Raw genomic sequence first — 20,732 nt, 5'->3', positions numbered from 1 at the left:
TTGACCTTTATGTCTCGACCATTTCGAAACTCCTCGTCATGTCCATGATCATATCCGGGACTCCAAACTACCTTCAGTACATCAAAACACATAAACTCATAATATCGATCATCACCGAACGTTAAGCATGCGGACCCTACGGGTTTGAGAACTATGTAGACATGACCGAGACACGTCTCCGGTCAATAACCAATAGCGGAACCTGGATGCTCATATTGGCTCCTACATATTCTACAAAGATCTTTATCGGTTAAACCGCATAACAACATATGTTGTTCCCTTTGTCATCGGTATGTTACTTGCCTGAGATTCGATCGTTGGTATCTCAATACCTAGCTCAATCTCGTTACCGGCAAGTCTATTTACTCGTTCCGTAATGCATGATCCCGCAACTAACTCATTAGTCACATTGCTTGCAAGCTTATAGTGATGTGCATTACCAAGAGGGCCCAGAGATACCTCTCCGATAATCGAAGTGACAAATCCTAATCTCGATCTATGCCAACTCAACAAGTACCATCAGAGACACCTGTAGAGCACCTTTATAATCACCCAGTTACGTTGTGACATTTGGTAGCACACAAAGTGTTCCTCTGGTAATCGGGAGTTGCATAATCTCATAGTCATAGGAACATGTATAAGTCAAGAAGAAAGAAATAGCAGTAAACTAAAACGATCAAGTGCTAAGCTAATGGAATGGGTCAAGTCAATCACATCATTCTCCAATGATGTGATCCCGTTTATCAAATGACAACTCATGTCTATGGTTAGGAAACTTTAACCATCTTTGAATAACGAGCTAGTCAAGTAGAGGCATACTAGTGACACTATGTTTGTCTATGTATTCACACATGTATTATGTTTCCGGTCAATACAATTCTAGCATGAATAATAAACATTTATCATGAAATAAGGAAATAAATAATAACTTTATTATTGCCTCTAGGGCATATTTCCTTCAAGGGGATGCCTTCCGGGGAATCCTCAAGCTTAGGCCTTTGGTTGTCCTTGAATTTTACCTTGGGGTGCCTTGGGCATCCCCAAGCTTAGGCTCTTGCCACTCCTTATTCCAAAACCCATCAAATCTTTACCCAAAAACTTGAAAACTTAACAACACAAAACTTCAACAGAAAATATCACGAGCTCTGTTAGTATAAGAAAATAAACCACCACTTTAAGGTACTGTAATGAACTGATTATTTATTTATATTGGTATTAAACCTACTGTATTCCAACTTCTGTATAGTTCATACCCCCGATACTACTCATAGATTAATCAAAATAAGCAAACAACACAAGAAAAACAGAATTTGTCAAAAAAACAGAACAGTCTGTAGCAATCTGTAACTTTGAATACTTCTGTAACTCTAACAATTATGAAATAAATTGTTGGATGTGAGGAATTTTTCTATTAATCATCTGCAAAAAGAATCAACCTAAAAGCACGCTCCTGTAAAAAATGACAGCTATTCTCGTGAGCGCAAAAATTTCTGTTTTTTACAGCAAGATCACAAAGACTTCACCCAAGTCTTCCCAAAGGTTCTACTTGGCACAAACACTAATTAAAACTTAAAACCGCATCTCACCAGAGACTAGATTAATTATTTATTACTAAACAGGAGCAAAAAAAGAAGAAAAATAAAAATGGTTGCCTCCCAACAAGCGCTGTCGTTTAACGCCCCTAGCTAGGCATTGATAAATTCAATGATGCTCACATGAAAGACAAGAATTGAAGCGCAAATAGAGCATGATGAAACACGTGACAAGCACATATAAGTCTAACATACTTCCTATGCATAGGCATTTTATAGGCAAACAAATTATCATAGCAAGCAAAAACTAGCATATGCAAGAAAGCGGAAAGAAACAATAGCAATCTTAACATAACGAGAGGTAATTTAGTAACATGAAAATTTCTACAACCATATTTTCCTCTCTCATAATAATTACATGTGGGATCATAAGCAAATTCAACAAAATAGCAATTACAAAACATATTCTCAACACGATCCACATGCATGCGAAGTTGACACTCTTCCAAAATAGTGGGATTAACATTAACTAAAGTCATGACCTCTCCAAACCCACTTTTATCAAAAATTTCATAAGATTGAACATTCTCAAAATATGTGGGATCTAAATTTGACACTCTTCCAAACCCACTTTCAATATTACTGAACGGAAGAAGGGCGAAGAAAAGGCAAAGGTTTTCGAAAATCGTTTTAGAAGTGAGGGAGAGGAAAACGAGAGGTGAATGGCAAATAATGTAATGCGAGGAGAAGAGTTTATGATGGGTACTTGGTATGGCAGGACTTGACGTAGATCTCCCCGGCAACAGCGCCAAAAATCGGCAAGTTGATGGGAGATCAAATCTTATCTTGACTTGGCGAAAATCTCCCCGGCAGCGGCGCCAGAAATCCTTCTTGCTACCTCTTGAGTTTGCATTGGTTTTTTCCCTTGAATAGGAAAGGGTGATGCAGCAAAATAGCGTAAGTATTTCCCTCAGTTTTGAGAACCAATGTATCAATCCAGTAGGAGACGACGCACAAGTCACCTAGTACCTGCACAAACAATCAAGAACCTTGCAACCAACGCGATAAAGGGGTTGTCAATCCCTTCACGGTCACTCGCAAAAGTGAGGTGTAATAAAGATAATAAAGTAAATATTTTTGGTATTTTTGTTGTATAGATTGGAAAGTAAAGATTGCAAAATAGTAAATGAGATTTAAAGAGATGCGATGTAATGGAAAAGAGATGCAATATAATAAAAAAAGACCCGAGACCATAAATTTCACTAGTGGCTTCTCTCGAGATAGCATGTATTACGGTGGGTGAACAAATTATTGCCGAGCAATTGATAGAAAAGCGCATAATTATGAAGACATCTAAGACAATGATTATGAACATAGGCATCACATCCGTGTCAAGTAGACCGAAACAATTCTGCATCTACTACTATTACTCCACATATCGACCGCTATTCGGCATGCATCTAGAGTATTAATTTCCTAACATATTTGATTACCTGTAATACTAGATAACAACTAGTATTTGGGCCGACCCGAGATATCCATTGGGCCAGCAAAGCCATGGGCATTTTAGAAATGGGTCAACACGTGGCCTCATAAATTGGCCTTGAGGCCATGAGGGCCTGTTCCAAGGCAAGGGTCAGGTCGGCCCGTTCCCATCCTGAGCGGTGATGGATGATGGATGGTGATAATCAACTGCCATCATTGAGTTTTGACTTTGTATAAACTATAAAGCATCATGAAAAATATGTCCCAAAAACATGCAACATTTTATGTTGGCATATCTTTGCGGTCCAGAAAAAGTAATTTTGACCGAGAAAAATGTAAAAAAAAGGTTCGACTATGACTTCAACGTGTACTGCAGGTTAATTTACAGAAAACAGAAGGGTTTTTTATAAAATGGTGTGACGGTGAACTGAAGAAAACACTCCATTCTTTATTAGTAGATATAGATATAGATATAGATATAGATATAGATATAGATATAGATATAGATACAGATACATATATAGATATAGGTTGATAGGACGATTTAACCCAACAGATGCCAAATGCCACCAGATAAAGCTAGGGAAACGTTTCGAGCCGGCGCAACGGTCGAACTTTCCACCGGTCTCGTACGCCACGCTGGCTCATGCGATACGGAAACAACCACCCCGCACGAGACACATGTATATGGTGGGTCCCGCACGACTTTTCCTCCTTTTCTTCTACCTCCAGCCCATCACGACTCTGCTCCTCCACACACGCCCCACGTTGGTCGCATCCTCCAGAAACTCTCTCGTCGGCGGCGAGTGCTCGCCTGCGACGGCGCCCAATGCCGCCTCTCCTTCATGGCCGGCGAGCCCCTCTCCCTTCTTTCTCCCCAATTCGTATCCCTGCTAGCTCCCCACGGCCATGGCCTTCTGCAACTTTCGGATCTCAGCCATGGCCTCCGCCCAACTACGGCTCCGAGTCGCCGCCGGCGAAGCTGTGGGAACTGTCAGGCGCAGCAACTAGAGCTGCAAGCCTGCAACCACGGGCACACGCTGAACGACGAGGACGGGCGGCGCTGGTCCTAGCAAATCTAACGTCGCGGTTTTTTGCTACATGCTTCAACCGGCATAACATTTTGCTACAACCGTCATAGCATTTTGCTACAACCACGTCACATTTTGCTACAACACACAGCCAGCGTCGCAGTTTTGCTACAACTAGCGTCGCTTTTTGCTACAACCGGCATCACGTTTTGCTACATCCAGCACGACCGAGCTGCAACCCGCGACGGTGAACGACGGCTTTTTGCTGCAAGTGTGGTAGGTTTTTGCTACATCCGGCAACGACTTTTGCTACATCCATTCTTTTTCAAGATGCAGCGCCTGCTACCTGGCTGACGTCGGGCTGGAACCGACGGCAACAAGAGCTGCATCTAGCGAAGCTGCAACCGGCGACTGGTGTTGCCGAAGCCGTGACCATCACCAGCGAGGGGGAGCTGCAACCCACCGGCGAACTTTTTGCTACATGCGTGGATCCGGCGAGATACATGAGACAAGACGGCGGCGACCGGCGGCGAGTGCAGCATCCAGCAGCGCGGAGAGCGGCGGAGAGAGGGGGCGCAGGTGAGGTGGTTGCTGGCGGGCCAGGAGGACGTGCAGGTGAGCAGCGCCCGCGCTTCATGCGGAGAGGAAGAAGAGCAGGGGAAGTCAACGCATAGATCGGAACGGCTCCTCGCTGGATCGTACGGTTGGGGCTGGACCGGCCGAACCGTTTGGGCCGGCGCACCGGCGCCTAGCGTCGCCCATAAAGCTATCCATCATGCAATTCAAGTGCTAATGGGATGTTACCCCTAAAAAGAAGTGCTAATGGGATGTCAATGATACACTGACCAGCACCAACGGGCCAAGAGATGTAATGTCAACGTTTTACCGGATTGATCCAAACTTGAAACAATTCTCTTGAAATTTTATCCAAACAATCCATCAATGAGCAATCTCGTAAAAGAAAAAATCCATCAATGAGCAGCACGAGTCCGTGATAGCGTATATTACCACGTTCATCAGTTACATCTCTATGGTACATCGGCAAAGTTGGTTGACGCCTGGCTCACTAGTTCATCTCCACTACTTTCGCCTTGTCTTTCGTGGCGGTGTCTTCGGCTTCGACGGGCGTGTCCGTCATGCCGAAAAGCTTCCCTATCTCCTCCAGCGGCAGGCCACGCGTCTCCGGAATGAAGGTAAAGAAGAAAACCCATCCAAGCGCCGCGATGCCAGCGTACAGGAAGAAGCTGCCGCCGATGGTGATGGCCTTGGACAGGGACAGGAAGGACATGGAAACCGCGGCGCTGGTCACGCGGTTGCATGACGCGCCCAGCGCGAAGCCCAGCGCGCGCACCCGCAGCGGGAAGACCTCCGAGGTGTACACGCTCGTGAGGGGGCCGAGGCCGATGGAGAAGAAGGACACGTATGCCAAGATGGACACGATGCACAGGCCGATGGCCCAGGGGATCTTGGCGTCCGGGTGCCGACCCACGACGGTGAGGCCTGTCCCGAGGCCGATGAGACAGGCGAGCATGCCGGCCGTGCTGGTCAGCAGCAGCGGCCGCCGGCCGACGCGGTCGAGCTGGAACGTGGCCACCAGGATGAAGAGCGTCTTCATGACCCCCATGGCGCATGTGGCGCCGAGCAGGTGGTTGTCGCCGGTGATGCCCGCGCTCTGGAACACGCGTGGGCTGTAGAGCACGACCGAGTCGGAGCCCGTCGCCTGCTGGAAGAAATGGATGCCGAGCGCCGCGAGCAGTATGCGCCGCATGGCTGGGCTCGGCGAAAAGATGAGCTCCTTCCACACCTGCTTCTCCTGGCCGCCTTTTGTCTTAGGCATGACGACCACGTCGCCGTCAAGGTCCCTCGGGATGCCAGCGGCAGCCTTGATCTGGTCAAGGCGCTCCACGGCCTCCTCTGGCGTGTCGGAGGTCTTGGCCAGCACGGCCCTGGCATCCGCGAGGCGTCCTTTCATGACGAGCCAGCGGGGCGACTCCGGCATGCCGAACACCATGAGCGCGAGCAGGGCGGACGGGACGGCGCCGATGCCGAGCATGACGCGCCAGCTGAGGTGGAGCGGGAGGCGCGCGAAGGCGTAGTTGGAGACGTAGCCAAGGAGGATGCCCACATTGATGAACACCTCGGTGAAAGACGTGAGGAAGCCGCGGGCCGACGCCGGGGACACCTCGGCCGTGTACACGGGCGCGACCATGATGGCGTAGCCCACGCCGATGCCGGTGACGAAGCGGCCGACCATGAGCATGGCGTAGTTGACCGCGAAGCCCATGAGCAAGGAGCCGGTGGTGAAGATGGCGGCCGCGAACACGACGGTGACGCGGCGGCCGACCCAGTCGGACGTCCTCGCGCCGAGGAAGGACCCGATGAGCGCGTACACGCTGAGGATGCCCATCATGATCTCCAGCTGCACGTCCGTGATCTGCAGGTCCCTCTTGATGTACAGCGACGCCCCGCTCATCACCCCAACGTCTGGGCAGTCGGAACAGAATTATGCATGGCCCAAGGAAGAAGAAGATGCGTACTCTATCGACATACAGGAAGGAAACAAAGCATGTGCGTACCGTATCCGAGGACGATGGTGGCCATGGAAGCGCAGAGGGCGCAGGTGAAGGCGTACTTGAAATTGCCCTTGTTCCTTGGCTGGACTGCCTCCGCCTCCGGGAGCGCAGCAGAAGCCATCCTCGATCCTTCTTCCTTGCCCTCCGCTCCTCCTCTTTCCGGAGACATTTTCATCTGCTTAGGACGAACTGATCGTTCGATGAACAGACTGACTGACAGCCTAGTGATGACTGAACTGCCGTGCTGTGTTGCGCAGTACATATAGCCGTTTCAAAAAAAAAAAACGGGTGCACCCGCCATGGACATGGGTGATGGGTCAACGAGGTCGCTTGCCCACTTATTTTAATATGCAGTAGATTAGAAATTTAGCAGCTAGCATAGACATGTTGCATGATTTCGTTGTCAAATTGCCAGTGATTTCCGACTGCCTATCTTATCTTAGACTAATACTTCCTCCGTTCGGAATTACTTGTCTCGGAAATGGATATATCTAAAACTAAAACACGTCTAGATACACCCATTTTCGCGATAAGTAATTCCAAACGAAGGGAGTAGGAAAAACGTGGCCCAAAGAATTATCAATTGATCATGTGGGTCCTATTCAGGACCTTGGTCACTGATGACGTGCCGTGGACCCATAAGCGCTGGCTACATCCCTGCGGTGCATGATCACCCGGGGTCGCGTCGAGACGTACAGTCATCTCCGACCTCGCCGCAAGATGCTTGGATACGTTTCGCTGCCCTCTTGTCCGCTCTGGTATGGCCAAGCAACCCGGATGTCCACTCAACCTGTCACGACGTTGAAACTTGGACTGCTAAAAATGGTGTCGCTGTTTCCTTGATTGTCTGGATCACTTTGATGCTTACTGCCGCACGCGCGTTTAAACCTTACGTTTCTGGTTGGGTACGCACGCTGAATTGCTGGCTGCTGACTTTGGATTCAGGCTGCGGGCAGGATTGTCCTACCACAGTAGCTAGCAGCCCGCTCAGTCCTAGCATGTGTGCAATAGCTAAGAGTATCTACAGCCATGGACAGTAAGTCCGGACCCTTAAATGCCCGTGGACACACGGACAGTGATTGATTACATTTCAACTTTGCTTCTCTGCATCTGGATATCTCATGCTTGCAACGTTAAATCCATACAATGCCGGGCTAAGTCGGAGGTGTGTTGGCCTTGGCAGTCCAACATCAACCCACACAAATCCAACACATGTGAAACCGTTGATTTGTTTTACATTCAGCGGTTCAAAGTGTTCCCTCGTGAGGGAGCAAAGAGAAAACCCTACCCACTCCATCCCTGCTGATGGTCGCTGCCATTTTTGTGTGAGTAAGAGAACATACAACCTGCGAGAGAGATGAAGAAAAAGAAGTGGAGGTCCTGTTCAGATTTGTTGCACCTGACTAGACATAGCATATGACACGGTCGGTGGCTTGGTCTAACTAACCATGGAGCATTGAATGCTAACCGGATAATATGGATTCGGAAGGATCTGGTCGGATCCGACATAGTCGGATCCTGAGTTGAGATGAGGTCTGAGTCGAACATACCAAACTATGAGATGCAGCGATGTGTATCGTCAGTGAGTCTCTAGTACAACATATGTTTTATGTCCTAAGACTTGAGCTGACGCATGTACTCGGAATGGTGACAGACTTGCTTTGGGCCTACCAAACGCTACTCCATGATTGGGTGATTACAAAGGTAGGTTTCGGCCTTGTCCAGACCCATGCTGCGAGACATGGTCAAGCAAGAGGGGATTTGCCCCTCCAATTAGGAGAGATATACTCTAGGCCCCTCGTGTGATCTGACCAAGATAAGCATGGTCATAAGACAAGAATTATGAGATAATCCGGTTTGTGGTCGTCATCATTGGAACGAGAAAGAGGCCGGGCTAGCACAACGATGACAGACTCGCCTTGAGCCCGACAACATATATCATGTGGAAAAGGAAACAGAAGTGTGACGTGTAGTACAGGTTCGCCAACCGGCTTCATTGTCTACTTGGTGGTCAGCATGCTTTGCTAGAGACCGCTACCAGTTGAGCAGATCGGAGGTGATCCGACCTACGACCAAGCCGACTTGAACCTAAGGGGTCGCGCTTAAGGGAGGCACCTGTGAGGCCTGATCCGACTCCATGAGTCAGATGTGATCCTACTCGGACTCGGATCCCGGCCGAACAGATTTTGGCCTTTAGGGTCCGTGCGAGGCCCAAGTAGCCTGCGACGGACGCCTATATATGGTGGTAGTGCGGCACACTCACTCGGTTGATCACTTTGGCGCTGTCACTAGGTTTTGCATGTGTTGCGAATAGCCACCTCCTGTCGCCGCCAACTGTGTGATCGGACTTAGCAGTCCAGCGCACAGTGTTTCTTCTGCCCGCGCGGATACCGTTAGAGGCAGTGCACTTGCGCCGCTCCGGCCAACCTGTACGTGGGATCCGACAACCGGTTGTTCGAGGGAGATTGGACGAGGAGGAGACGATCCACGCGGACGCGCTGCCCCAACTCTTCTTCCGCTGCACAACACTGTGCTTCTAGAGGTACGATCTGTGATCCATCTCTCGTAGCATGTTCTTGGTTGTTCTGCACGTAGAAAAGTTTTAATTTGCACCCGATGCACCCTACTATAGACCCAAAAAGGGCAACCATCTTATTTGTTTAGTACCACATCGCGGAGGTATGCTCAAAGGTTAAAGGTGATCGTGGATATAAGAGGACGGCTCATAGGGGAAGCGCTCGCAGCTGCATCGTAGCTTGTACGCATACCTACAAAAAGATTTTTGGTATAATTGAAAACTGAATCAAATCAGTCTTTTTCATTACCAAACCAAACTGAATCAGTGGGTTAACGAAAAATAGATATGTTGTATTAGGATGATATTTTCGGTTTTTAGGTTTACTAACCAAAATAAAAAACAAATGGTAAAAACCAATTTATTAGGGTTAGGGTTTAGGGTTTAGGAGATGGCATCGCTCAGGTCGGGCGCCTGTTGGGCTTGCCCAAGCGTTCTGGATTTGAAAAATGTTTATCGATGTTGAAAAAAATGTTCATGGATTAGATTTTTTTAGATCTAAAAAAAGTTCAGTATGAAAACTTACATTTTTTTGAGATATTGAAAAAGATTCTCAAACATGAGAAAAAGTTCACAGATTTGAATTTTTTAAATTTAAAATATCCACATGTTTGAAATAACAGAAAAAAGAAAGAGGAATAATAATAATAATATCCATAATAAAATAGAACAAAACCCGTTTTAAAAAACTTGAAAAACCGACCTGAAAATTTATAAAGTTACATTTGCCACATAAGAAGCGGAAAAGCAAGCAAGTGTTCAATATATGTTAAAACAATTATTCAAAATGTTAGTTCTTAAGTTTGCAAGCTCCTCATATCTCAATAAAATTATTCAAAATATTTTAAACTTTGTTTGAAAAAAATTCTTAACATTTTGAACTAACATATCTTTTTAAAATTTTCGAAATGTTCATGCTTTTACAAAATGTTGTTCAAAATTTTCAAAATATGTTCATGCTTTTAAAAAATGAAATTTTCAAAATGTATTCAAGTTGTTCGAAATAAATTGGATTTTCAAAATGTGTTTAATTTGTTCAAAAAATTGTTGGATGTTCAAACATGATTCAATTTTCAAAAATATTCAGAATTTCCACCAGATGTTCAGTTTTTTTTAAAAAAAGTGTCCGCATTTTACATGGTTGTTACTCCTTCCTTCCCCAATCTTAGGCGTCTAACCTTTTCTAAACAACCCCGAAATCTTAGGCGCCTAAACCTCTCGGCCGCAAAAATCTCTCTCCGCACAGTTAGCTAGTTCACAAGGAGCATGTGCAAGATGCGAAAAGAATTTCACATCTGTGAGAGCGATGACAGAAATTTTTGTTATTGCATGTGACCCAAAGGCAGTACTAAAGAAGGACGGATGGAGAAAACCACCTAATGGCTTTGTTAAGCTGAACGTAGATGCCGCCTTCGACTATGACGCGCTACATGGAGCTATGGGAGCAGTCATTCGAGACGACAGAGGTTATTTTATTGTTTCTGGGAACAAACTAATAGAGTCATGTTATGATCCTCTTTCTTCAGAGGCATTGGCTCTTAAATTTGGTTTACAACTCTCTTCTTCGGCAGGGTGTAACAGGCTTGTCGTTAATTCCGACAGCCTAGAATTAATGGAGATTATGACCAAGGACGGTCAGTATGTGGGGAATGCAGCAACCATGATTGATGATTGTTACCACTTGGCATGTGAGTTTAGTTCAATTCGGTTTGAGTTCTGTCCTAGAGAAGCAAACGCTGTTGCTCATGAATTAGCTAGTGTAGCTAGATCTAAATTCTGCAGTGAGTGGATTGAAATGGCTCCTAATGAGCTTCTTCCTCTTTTACTTAAAGATGTAAGTGTTATCACCAATGAATAAAGAGGGAAATTTAGTTGTAAAAAAAAAGCTGGGTGCGTACTCTTTTTTTTTTTGCGGGTGCGTACTCTTGGAGCATGTCCATGCGGTTAGTCCATGCAGTTTTGCCTCACCTTCGCGCTCAATGGAGCTGGCCTGTTCCCTGTTTTCCAGGACCGGTCAAGCACTTTTTGTCAGATGAGATCGTGGTTGAATCCTGTAACCAAACGATGACTCAACAGCCGTATGCTAATTATCGTGCAAAATTAGGCGCCTTAGAAAATGTGATGTGTCAGTACTTTGAATCCTCATTTTTCATAAATATAATAGTCAGCTCAATTGGGGAGCCACTCAATCCGGAAAACCCTATGCGCCGCTCACTGCGTCAAATTGTCGACAGAACGCACAGGCATACCCCGCATCGCTAGCAATGGGCCAGCCCATTATACGAGAGCTAGCCAGCCGGTTTTGGGAACCTTTACCTGAACCGTTTTTTCCCTTTTGAGCGGTTTTCCTGTTTCTTCTTTGTTTTCTTCGTTTTTCTTTTTTCCGTCTTTCTGTTTCTTTTCTTTTTTCTGTTTTCTCTCTGTTTTTTCGTTTCTTTTGAAAATTGTACGGAAGATTCAAAATTTGTTCGTTTCAAAACGTTTAAAATTCCCAAAAATATTCATGTTTTATTTTTTTCCATAAATTCAAAAAATGTCACATTTTTCAAAAATTGTTCCGGCATTTCAGAAAATGTTCTTTTTTTACAAAAATTGTCCGGGCATTTCAAAAAATGTTCTTGTTTTACAAAAATGGTTTGGAATGTTTTTGTTCAACTTTTCTACAATTTTTTTAAAAAATGTTCCCGTTTTCAGAAAATGTTCACAAATTCCAAAATTTGTTCATGTTTTCATTTTTTTCAGGAGTTTCAAAAAATGTTCCAGTTAAAAAATTGTTCACAAATTTCTATAAAATCGTGTTTGCAAATTTTTTTCAGGGATTTCAAAATATGTTCACATTTCTAAATTTTGTTTTGAAATTTGAAAAAATGTTCTCGTTTCAAAAAAATTGTTCAAGATTTTGAAAAAAATGTTCTTGTTTTGATAAAATGTTATAGTTTTTAAAATTTTGTTCACAAATTTTGGAAAGTGTTTGCGTTTCACAGAACATTTCATTTTTTGAAAAAAATTGCTTCCGAAATTCCTAAACTGATTCGGATCTGCGCAGAATGTTTGGTTCTTTAGGATCGATGCTACTCTTAAATCAGCTACACCTGCTAGCTCAGTTGGTAGGAACTCGTCATGCATAGATGTGCGTCATGTGTTCGAATCTCGGCAACAGCATATATATTTTTACTCCTGTGTGAAATGGCAGCAACTTGACGTAGAGAGCGTCACATAGGAGGTCTCACTCAATCCCACGAGAAGAGGTCCGTGGTTTGATACCTAATGGGCGAATGAGTTTTTACATCTCGGCCGCGCTCCCTACAGGGGTCACCAATGGGCCGTCTGGGCCTCCCAAAACGTACGACGTATACTGGCTGGCCTACCCACCAGGTTTAATCCAATGACGATGATGGAGCTCCGCGCCGAATGCCAGACCATTCCTTATCATCCTCCACATGTCGATTTTTGCTTTAGCTGGTGCGTTGGTGTCCCATAAGAGCATCTCCACTAGTCCCCCAAGAGGCCCCCCCGATCACTTTTTCACCGCTGGCGATGAAAAAGTCCCCACTCACCCCCCCCCCCCCCCCCCGATCACGTTATTCGCCGGATTCGTGAAATTTTAGCGCCGACCTTCCTACCCCAAACCCAGCCCCCGGGGGCATCTGGGGGGCCAGCTATTTGTTTTTGCATGCAAAGGCCCACATGCAGCCTCACAAACACTCTCTTCCCTTTTCACTTCTCACCTAACACACGCACGAGCTCTCTCTCTCTCTCCTCGTCTTTTCTTCCAACAACCACGCACCCCGCACCGCTCACCGCCGGGGCCGCCCTGCATGCCTGCTCGCGCGCGCGCGTCTGGAGCCACGGCAGCTCGTCGCTGATGTCGCGGGAGCTCGTCTACCGGCGTGGGGCCGTGGCGTGGCCGGGCCGGAGCTCGCTGCACGCGGACGCTGGCTCGCTGCTCGCTGCTTGTGCGCCTCTGCCGCCACGCGGTCGCGGTCACCGCTCGCCGCTGGCCGCCGCGGAGGAGCGAGCCCGCCTCCCTTGTGCGGTTCGGGACAGAGGCGAGAGACGGCTCGGCTGCACCAGCGAGCAGGCCGGCTTCCGGGGGAGGGGCGGGAGTTGCCACCGAGCTCGCGCAGCTGCACCTCCGGGTCACCTCCAAGCTCGCACTGCCGCCGCTTCAGTCCACCTCTGGGTCGTCTCCAAGCTCGCGCCGACAAGGAGGGAGGTGGGAGGGGGAGCACGCAGCCGCCGTCTCCTTCGGGCTGTTGCGCCGGGATCGTGAGAGAGGGTCGGGTCGCGAGAGAGGGTCGGGTCGACGAGCGGTGACCGGCGCCGGCGACCTCCTTGGCGAAGGGGATGGACTCCCTGCTGCTGTCCGCGGCGGCGAGCGGCGCCGTGGCGAGGGCGGCGAGCAGCAGGAGGGCCGCGAGGGCGAGCGCGCGATACATGGCGAGGGCGTGCGGTGGCCGGACTGGCAGTGGGTGTGTGCGTGGGCGGCAACGAGTGGATAATTTTTCATCCCCAGGCTAAATGTTTCGCCGGCAGCCCCCAAGCGGCAAAAAAATGCCTCCTGAAGGGCTAAACGGCTAGAGATGCTCTAAGGCCAAATGTTCTTTATGCTTAAGAACCGAACTGGAGGACTCTGGCTGTCCAGACCTCGCCTTTTTCAGTGACATGCTTAGATGATATACCGACTTAACATTGAACATGTGGTTCCTAGTGTAATTCCATGCTAAGTAATCCTCTGAGTTTGGACCACCTAGTGAGATTTTTTTTAATTTTTTTGAGGTGAACCCAGTGAGTGAGATTTGTTTGATATCCAGTGCATCTGAAACTAAGAACATGTCATCTACTTTGAATGCATCCTAGCCCACACCATCAGAGGTCAGCATGTTTGCTTCCTTTGTAACTGCAGGTATATAAATTTGGCCAGTGGTCTTAAACAACCGTGTCTTGGAATTCAATTACGAAAAAGGGTTCCCCGCTTTATATATAAAGCATCATCACAACATCGAGCAAGAAGATACAAACGCACGCCACCACCACACTCAACGCACACACCCAAGGCGAGATACAAAGGTGCTGAGCACCGAAAACACCACCCCAACGACAACTAAGCACCCTACTGATAAGCCGAAGACCACCATGAAGATGAGCAATCGACTGAGGGGTGATGAGACGGACCAAGCGAGAGCGAGGACTCCAAGACGATGCCCTCAAGAGGGAAACGACTATAGGAAGCTGTCACCGTCTGACCCCGAAGATCAGGTTTTCACCCGGAGTGACACGAAGGCAATGGGGGCACCACGACGGAGCCTGCAAGAAGGAGAACGACATCCACACACGCCGTCTCCGTCAGCCAGTACCGGGGCTGGGCGAGTGATGAACCCCGGTGCACCTACCCCTCCGTTGCAACCTCACTCCGCCAACCACCTACATCCATGCCACCCAAGCGACCATGGCTGCCCGCCCGCACCCGAGCCGTGCGGTCAGCCCACGACCAACACGCCTCCCACCACCAGAGCTGCCTCCCTGCATCCAGACCGCCTCGAGAACCATCAAAGTTCGAGGCTTTGGACAATCTGCACCACAACCACCTCTGAGACCACCAGCGAACCCATCGAACAATGCCGGAACCAATAACAAACAGGGATGGGGAAGGGGGAAGGGGGAGGGGTGGTCTGCGGCCACGACCGGCATAGCACAGTGCCGGCGACGGGCAGCTCGGCGGAGCTCCCTCGGCGGTGACGGGTGCCTCGGAATTCAATTGCCGTGATGAATGTTTACTTTTTTTTGCATGGTTGCGTGATGAATGTTGACCAGCCGTGCTTTCTCCCCGTGAAGAAGGAGCACGAGGCCATGGCCGCCGCCGACGAGATCGCCCTCAAATGGGCGTGGGAGGACTACGTCCGCGAGGAGATGGCGCGCCAACGGCGCGCCCTCAATGAGATTGCCACTCGACACCGCACACACGAGGAGGGCAGCGTCGTTGTCCTCGACGACAGCGACGGCGAGGCGCCAAGTCCGTCCAACCCCCCATGCATTGGCGACCCTGGTCAGGGGTGCAGTAGGGATGGCATGCTGCTCGGCATGTAGAAGGCGGGTGATGGCGGCGGCGCAGTAGTTTTAGTTGTTTTTAAATTATGTCTTTACTTTTTTTTACAAATATGAACGAAATCGCCTAGTTTGGCCGAATTTGTGTTGTGTTTGCTCGATTTTCGGCCGAGTTTGGTTTTTAAAAAATGCCGTAGGGCGGAGGCTGGAAACCAACCACCCTAAACCGATTTTATCGCCGGTTCACCTTCAGGCGGCGTTATTTCAAGCCCTTAAGGGACCGAACGACTGGAGATGCTGTAAGACTTGAGCAACTCTCACTCAAGTGAAGAAGAAGAAATTTAAAAGAAATTTTTTACGGATCTCAAGGCAAGAACTTATAAATATAGCATCGTGAGATTTAGCAATCCCGTCATGTGATTAATTAACTCTGGGTCAAGGCGAGGCGCCCAAGAGTCTCGCCGTGCAGCTCGCGTCCTGTGTCGCGGGGGCAGCATCTTCTGCCTCCGCGCCCGTGTTGGTCATGCCGAACAGACTGCCCATCTCCTCCAGCGTCCGGCCGCGCGTCTCCGGGAGGTAGGTGAAGAAGAACACCCACGCGAGCACGGCGATGCCGGCGTAGAGGAAGAAGGTGCCGCCCAGCGTGATGGCGCTGGACAGCGAGAGGAAGGTCATGGACATGGCGCCGCTGACCAAGCGGTTGCCGGCCTCCCCGACCGCGAAGCCCAGTGCGCGCACCCGGAGCGGGAAGATCTCCGTGGTGTACACGCCCAGCACGGGCCCGAGGCCGATGGAGAAGAATGACACGTAGGCCAGGACGGACGCCACGCACAGGCCGACTGCCCACGGGATCCTCGCGTCCGGGTTCTGGTCCACCACGGTGAGGCCCGTCGCGAGGCCGACGAGCGAGACGATCATGCCGCCAGTGCTGCATAGCAGCAGAGGCCTCCGGCCGACGCGGTCTAGGAGGAACATGGCGACCAAGATGACGAGCGTCTTGACGACGCCCATGGCGCAGGTGGCGGCCAGGAGTTGGTGGTCGCCGGTGAGACCGGCGCTCTCGAACACGCGCGGGCTGTAGAGCACGACGGAGTCGGAGCCCGTCAACTGCTGGAACAAGAAGACGCCGAGCGCCGCGACCAGTATTCGCCGCATGGAAGGAGTCGGCGACAGGATGAGCTCTCTCCACACCTGCTTCTCCTCGCCGCCTCTCTTCCTGGGCACGACGACCACGTCGCCGTCGAGGTCGTCCGGGATGCCGGCGGCGGTCTTGATGTCAGCGAGGCGCTCCTCGGCCTCCTCCGAAGTGTCGGTGATCTTCTCCAGCACGACCCTCGCGTCCGCGAGGCGGCCTTTCATGACGAGCCACCGGGGAGACTCCGGCATGCCGGACACCAAGAGGGCGAGCACGACGGACGGTACCGCGCCGATGCCGAGCATGAAGCGCCAGCCGAGGTGGAGCGGCAGGCCAGCGAAGGCGTAGTTAGAGACGTAGCCGAGGAGGATACCGATGTTGATGAAGACCTCCGTGAAGGACACGAGGAAGCCGCGCGCCGACGCCGGGGCGATCTCAGCGGTGTACACGGGCGCGATCACGATGGCGTAGCCCACGCCGATGCCGGCCACGAAGCGACCGAGCATGAGCATGGTGTAGCCGCTTGCGAAGCCCATGAGCAAGGCACCAGCAAAGAAGAAGAAGGCGGCAAAGATAGCCGTGAAGCGCCGGCCGATCCAGTCGGACGTCCTGCCGGCGGCTAATGTGCCGATGATCGAGTAGATGCTCAGGATGCCCATCAGGATCTCCACCTGCACGTCCGTGATCTCGAGGTCTTTCTGGATATACAGCGACGCCCCGCTCATCACACCGGTGTCTGTGGCGGCCACGAAATAAACATTTCATATAGCCAAACACGAGACAGAATCAGGCGACGAGGTGATAACGGCAACAATGTGTACCGTAGCCGAGGACGATGGAGGCCATGGAGGCGACGACGGCGCAGGTGGATGCATACTTCATGTTGCTCTTCTTCATCTTGGGTGCTACTGCCTCTGGGAGCCCATCAGAAGCCATCGGGAACGCTACTCTTCTCTGCTCTGTCCTTACACAGGGAAGGCACTGACCATGGTCTACTGATTGCTGAAGTTTGGATCCTAATTAAACATGAGGGATGGTGGAGTCTGATCGAACAAGTGCTTGAACTATGCTTCTGCGTGCAGGCAAGTTCATAAATCCTGACCTTATTTGATTTCCATGACATCTCCAGGATCTTTTTATACTACATTTAATCGAGGATTAAGGCATCTTTTGGGATGCGCTCTAGTCACCCTATTGACCATTTGATCAACCAACTTTGATTATTGTTGTTTTTCAAATAGGAACATTTTTTTATTGTTTCAGCACATGGCCACCGCTGGCAGCGTAAGCTTTGTCAGTTAGTGCATTAGGCAAATGATGGTACCAACCGGCACCTGCTGCAACAAATATTCTATTACTATCTCTGATGGCATAATATGCTGAGCCCACCCACCTTCCCGGTGAAACATCCACGTTAACTTTGAGTACTCCTGCCGGCGGTCTTTGCCAAAGAGGGCTACAGTTAGGGCATCTCCAGCCGTTGGCCCCCCAGGACGCATACAAATCGCCTTCTGGAGGCGAGCCGGCGATACACTCGGCGTTGGGGCGGTTTTACGCCCAGTCGTCGCCCCCAGCTCGTCACCAGGCGTCGAAATTTGCCCACTTTGCAGCCCAATTTCGGCGAATAAACGGCCCATATGGGCGAGAATAGGCCCATATTCGGCGTGGTTTCGCCGTGTCTCGGCGTTCAATTATCAATATAATTATTTTTTATCATATATTTCATCACGGAAAAATCAAATACTTCAACAAAATACTACAACAACAAATAGTTCAATACAAGTTATATAGCTCAACAAATAAAAACTCGTATTTCATCACGCGCCGTCCCCCTTGAGCCTCCATAGGTGCTCAATCAGATCTTTCTGCAGTTGATGATGCACCTGTGAGTCTCGGATCTCCTGACGCATACTGAGATAGGCAGTCCAAGTTGCCGGTAGCTGGTGATCAACTTCGGCTAGAGGACCCTGCCTGTAGTATGGTTCAATGTCAAACACTGGGTTTTCTTGCTCGCTCTCGATGATCGTGTTGTGCAAGATGACACAACAAGTCATGATCTCCCACATTTGATCTTTCGACCAGGTCTGAGCGGGATACCGAACAACAGCGAATCGAGATTGGAGCACACCAAATGCCCGCTCGACATCCTTCCTGCAAGCCTCCTGAAGCTTCGCAAACCAGGCGTTCTTGCCTCCTGCCACAGGGTTTGAGATCGTCTTCACAAATGTCGACCATCTCGGATAGATGCCGTCAGCTAGATAGTACCCCTTGTTGTATTGGTGCCCATTGATCTCGAAGTTCACCGGAGGAGAATGGCCCTCAACGAGCTTGGCAAAAACAGGAGAGCACTGCAGCACGTTGATGTCATTGTGAGTTCCTGGCATACCAAAGAAGGAGTGCCAAATCCAGAGGTCCTGTGTGGCTACCGCCTCAAGCACCACACTGCAACCGCCTTTGGCGCCTTTGTACATCCCCTGCCAACCAAATGGGCAGTTCTTCCATTTCCAATGCATGCAGTCGATGCTTCCAAGCATCCCAGGAAATCCTCTTGCTGCATTCTGGGCTAGGATCCGAGCAGTGTCTTCCGCATTGTGTGTTCTCAAGTATTGTGGCCCAAACACTGCCACCACTGCCCGACAGAACTTGTAGAAACACTCTATGCTGGTGGACTCGGCCATGCGCCCATAGTCGTCGAGTGAATCACTGGGAGCTCCATATGCAAGCATCCACATCGCTGTCGTGCACTTCTGGATGGAGGTGAATCCAAGAGCGCCAGTGCAATCCATCTTGCACTTGAAGTGGTTGTCGAACTCCCGGATGGAATTCACAATCCTGGGGAAGAGCTTTCGGCTCATCCGATAATGGCGCCGAAATGTTCTCTCGCCATGAAGTGGAGCATCGGCGAAGTAGTCGGAGTAGAGCATGCAGTAGCCTTGCAGACGATGCCGATTCTTTGCTTTCACCCGCCCCGGCGCCGAGCCACCTCGACGCGGCTTTTCATTGCTCGCCAGCAGCTGGGCGAGGGCAGCGAGCACCATCAGATGCTCTTCTTCCTGGACGTCGGCCGCGGCTTCCTCCTCCAGCAGCGCGGCGAGCTCTTCCTCCTCATCCGAGTCCATCGCCGAGACAGTCAAAACGCCAAAAACCTTGCGCTCGGTGGGCGTGTACCCGCCGTTAAACCGCGCCTCCGCGGCTGGAAACGGCGTCCGGAAACGCCCAACTGCTGCGGGAGGGGCTGGCGCGGCGAAGCGCTACTATTTTCCGGCGGGGAATGGCTATCTAGCGGAGTAGGCCGGCGGCCGTCGCCGGGATATAGTTAGTGGTGGCCGAGGGCGCGGGGGGTGCGAGGCGAGTCGGGGAAAGAAAACCTTGACTTTTCCCCTGTCGGTGTGGGCCAGGCGTGCTTTTCCCTAGCGCCGGAGCCCTCAACGGCTCCCCAGCGCGCCGAGTTCGGCCTGTGACCGCCGGGCGGAAAAAAGGTCCGAACCGACGATTTTCGGCGTCCTGGGGGCGCGACTGGGCCGTTTTTTCGGCGCCGGCGCCGAAAAAGTGGCCTGGGGGGCCTGTTGGGGGCGCGGCTGGAGATGCCCTTATATCGTAAAACTTGTCTAGGAAATTACACAAATACACTAATTTTTGAGGCAGAGGTAGTCCAGAATCAGAACTCTAAGCGATTTTGAAAACCACAACTTTTTTTTCAGTATTCTTATGCTCCCTTCATTTTTTAGTCTGCGAATAAAATTTGGTCAAAGTCAAACATTGTCAACTTTGACCAAGTTTTAAAAAAAATATCAACATTAACAATATGGAACTAATATTATTAGATGCATCATGAAAGTAGTTTTTATACCACATAGCTTTGACATTGTAGATGTCAGACATTTTTTCTACAAAGTTAGTTAAACTTTATAAATTTTATTTTGATTAAATTTTATATGCAAACTAACAAGAAAATGGAGGGAGTTACTCATAATCAAGCATTACAATCACTCGCGGTGATACTCAAGACATCCACTCGACAAGAACCAAGGCAAACCGCAGTGCGACCGTGCAATCTACCAAAGCTCGCCAGAACCAAGGCAAACCATGGTCCTCTGGACTACCACTATTCTGACTACGTCTAATGTGAGCAATAGAAGAACCGCGTTCCTTCATACTTTTCAGAATATCTCTAACAAGGAAAGCTTTCCTTGATTAATATCCGTGATGACAATAATCAATAGTTCCTCCAAGCAATCAGACCCAACATTGACCAGGAGGCTACTCCATTGCAAAGCCAAAGCAAAACCCTCCCGACTTGCTAGCAATTCGGCCTCTAGTGCATCAGCATATGCGTGTGCATGCAACAACAAAAAA

At 49.5% G+C, this 20,732-nt stretch overlaps 2 protein-coding genes across 2 annotated transcripts; both read right to left on the bottom strand.

Moving 5' to 3' along the window:
• Nucleotides 1–5,023: 5,023 nt before the first annotated feature.
• On the bottom strand, nt 5,024–6,882 carry LOC123044422 (putative polyol transporter 1). The gene is made up of 2 exons (XM_044467158.1): nt 6,625–6,882; nt 5,024–6,532 (listed from the first exon to the last, which is right to left on the bottom strand). The coding sequence occupies exons 1-2, from the start codon at nt 6,794–6,796 to the stop codon at nt 5,115–5,117; spliced, it is 1,590 nt and encodes a 529-aa protein (XP_044323093.1). The 5' UTR covers nt 6,797–6,882; the 3' UTR covers nt 5,024–5,114.
• An 8,659-nt stretch (nt 6,883–15,541) lies between these two features.
• Nucleotides 15,542–17,467, bottom strand: LOC123041085 (putative polyol transporter 2). The gene is made up of 2 exons (XM_044463784.1): nt 17,198–17,467; nt 15,542–17,112 (listed from the first exon to the last, which is right to left on the bottom strand). The coding sequence occupies exons 1-2, from the start codon at nt 17,310–17,312 to the stop codon at nt 15,677–15,679; spliced, it is 1,551 nt and encodes a 516-aa protein (XP_044319719.1). The 5' UTR covers nt 17,313–17,467; the 3' UTR covers nt 15,542–15,676.
• Nucleotides 17,468–20,732: the final 3,265 nt, after the last annotated feature.

This window comes from Triticum aestivum, chromosome 2B (genome assembly GCF_018294505.1).
Source record: "Triticum aestivum cultivar Chinese Spring chromosome 2B, IWGSC CS RefSeq v2.1, whole genome shotgun sequence".
Taxonomy (NCBI): domain Eukaryota; kingdom Viridiplantae; phylum Streptophyta; class Magnoliopsida; order Poales; family Poaceae; genus Triticum; species Triticum aestivum.
This window is presented reverse-complemented; position numbering and strand designations above follow the sequence as displayed.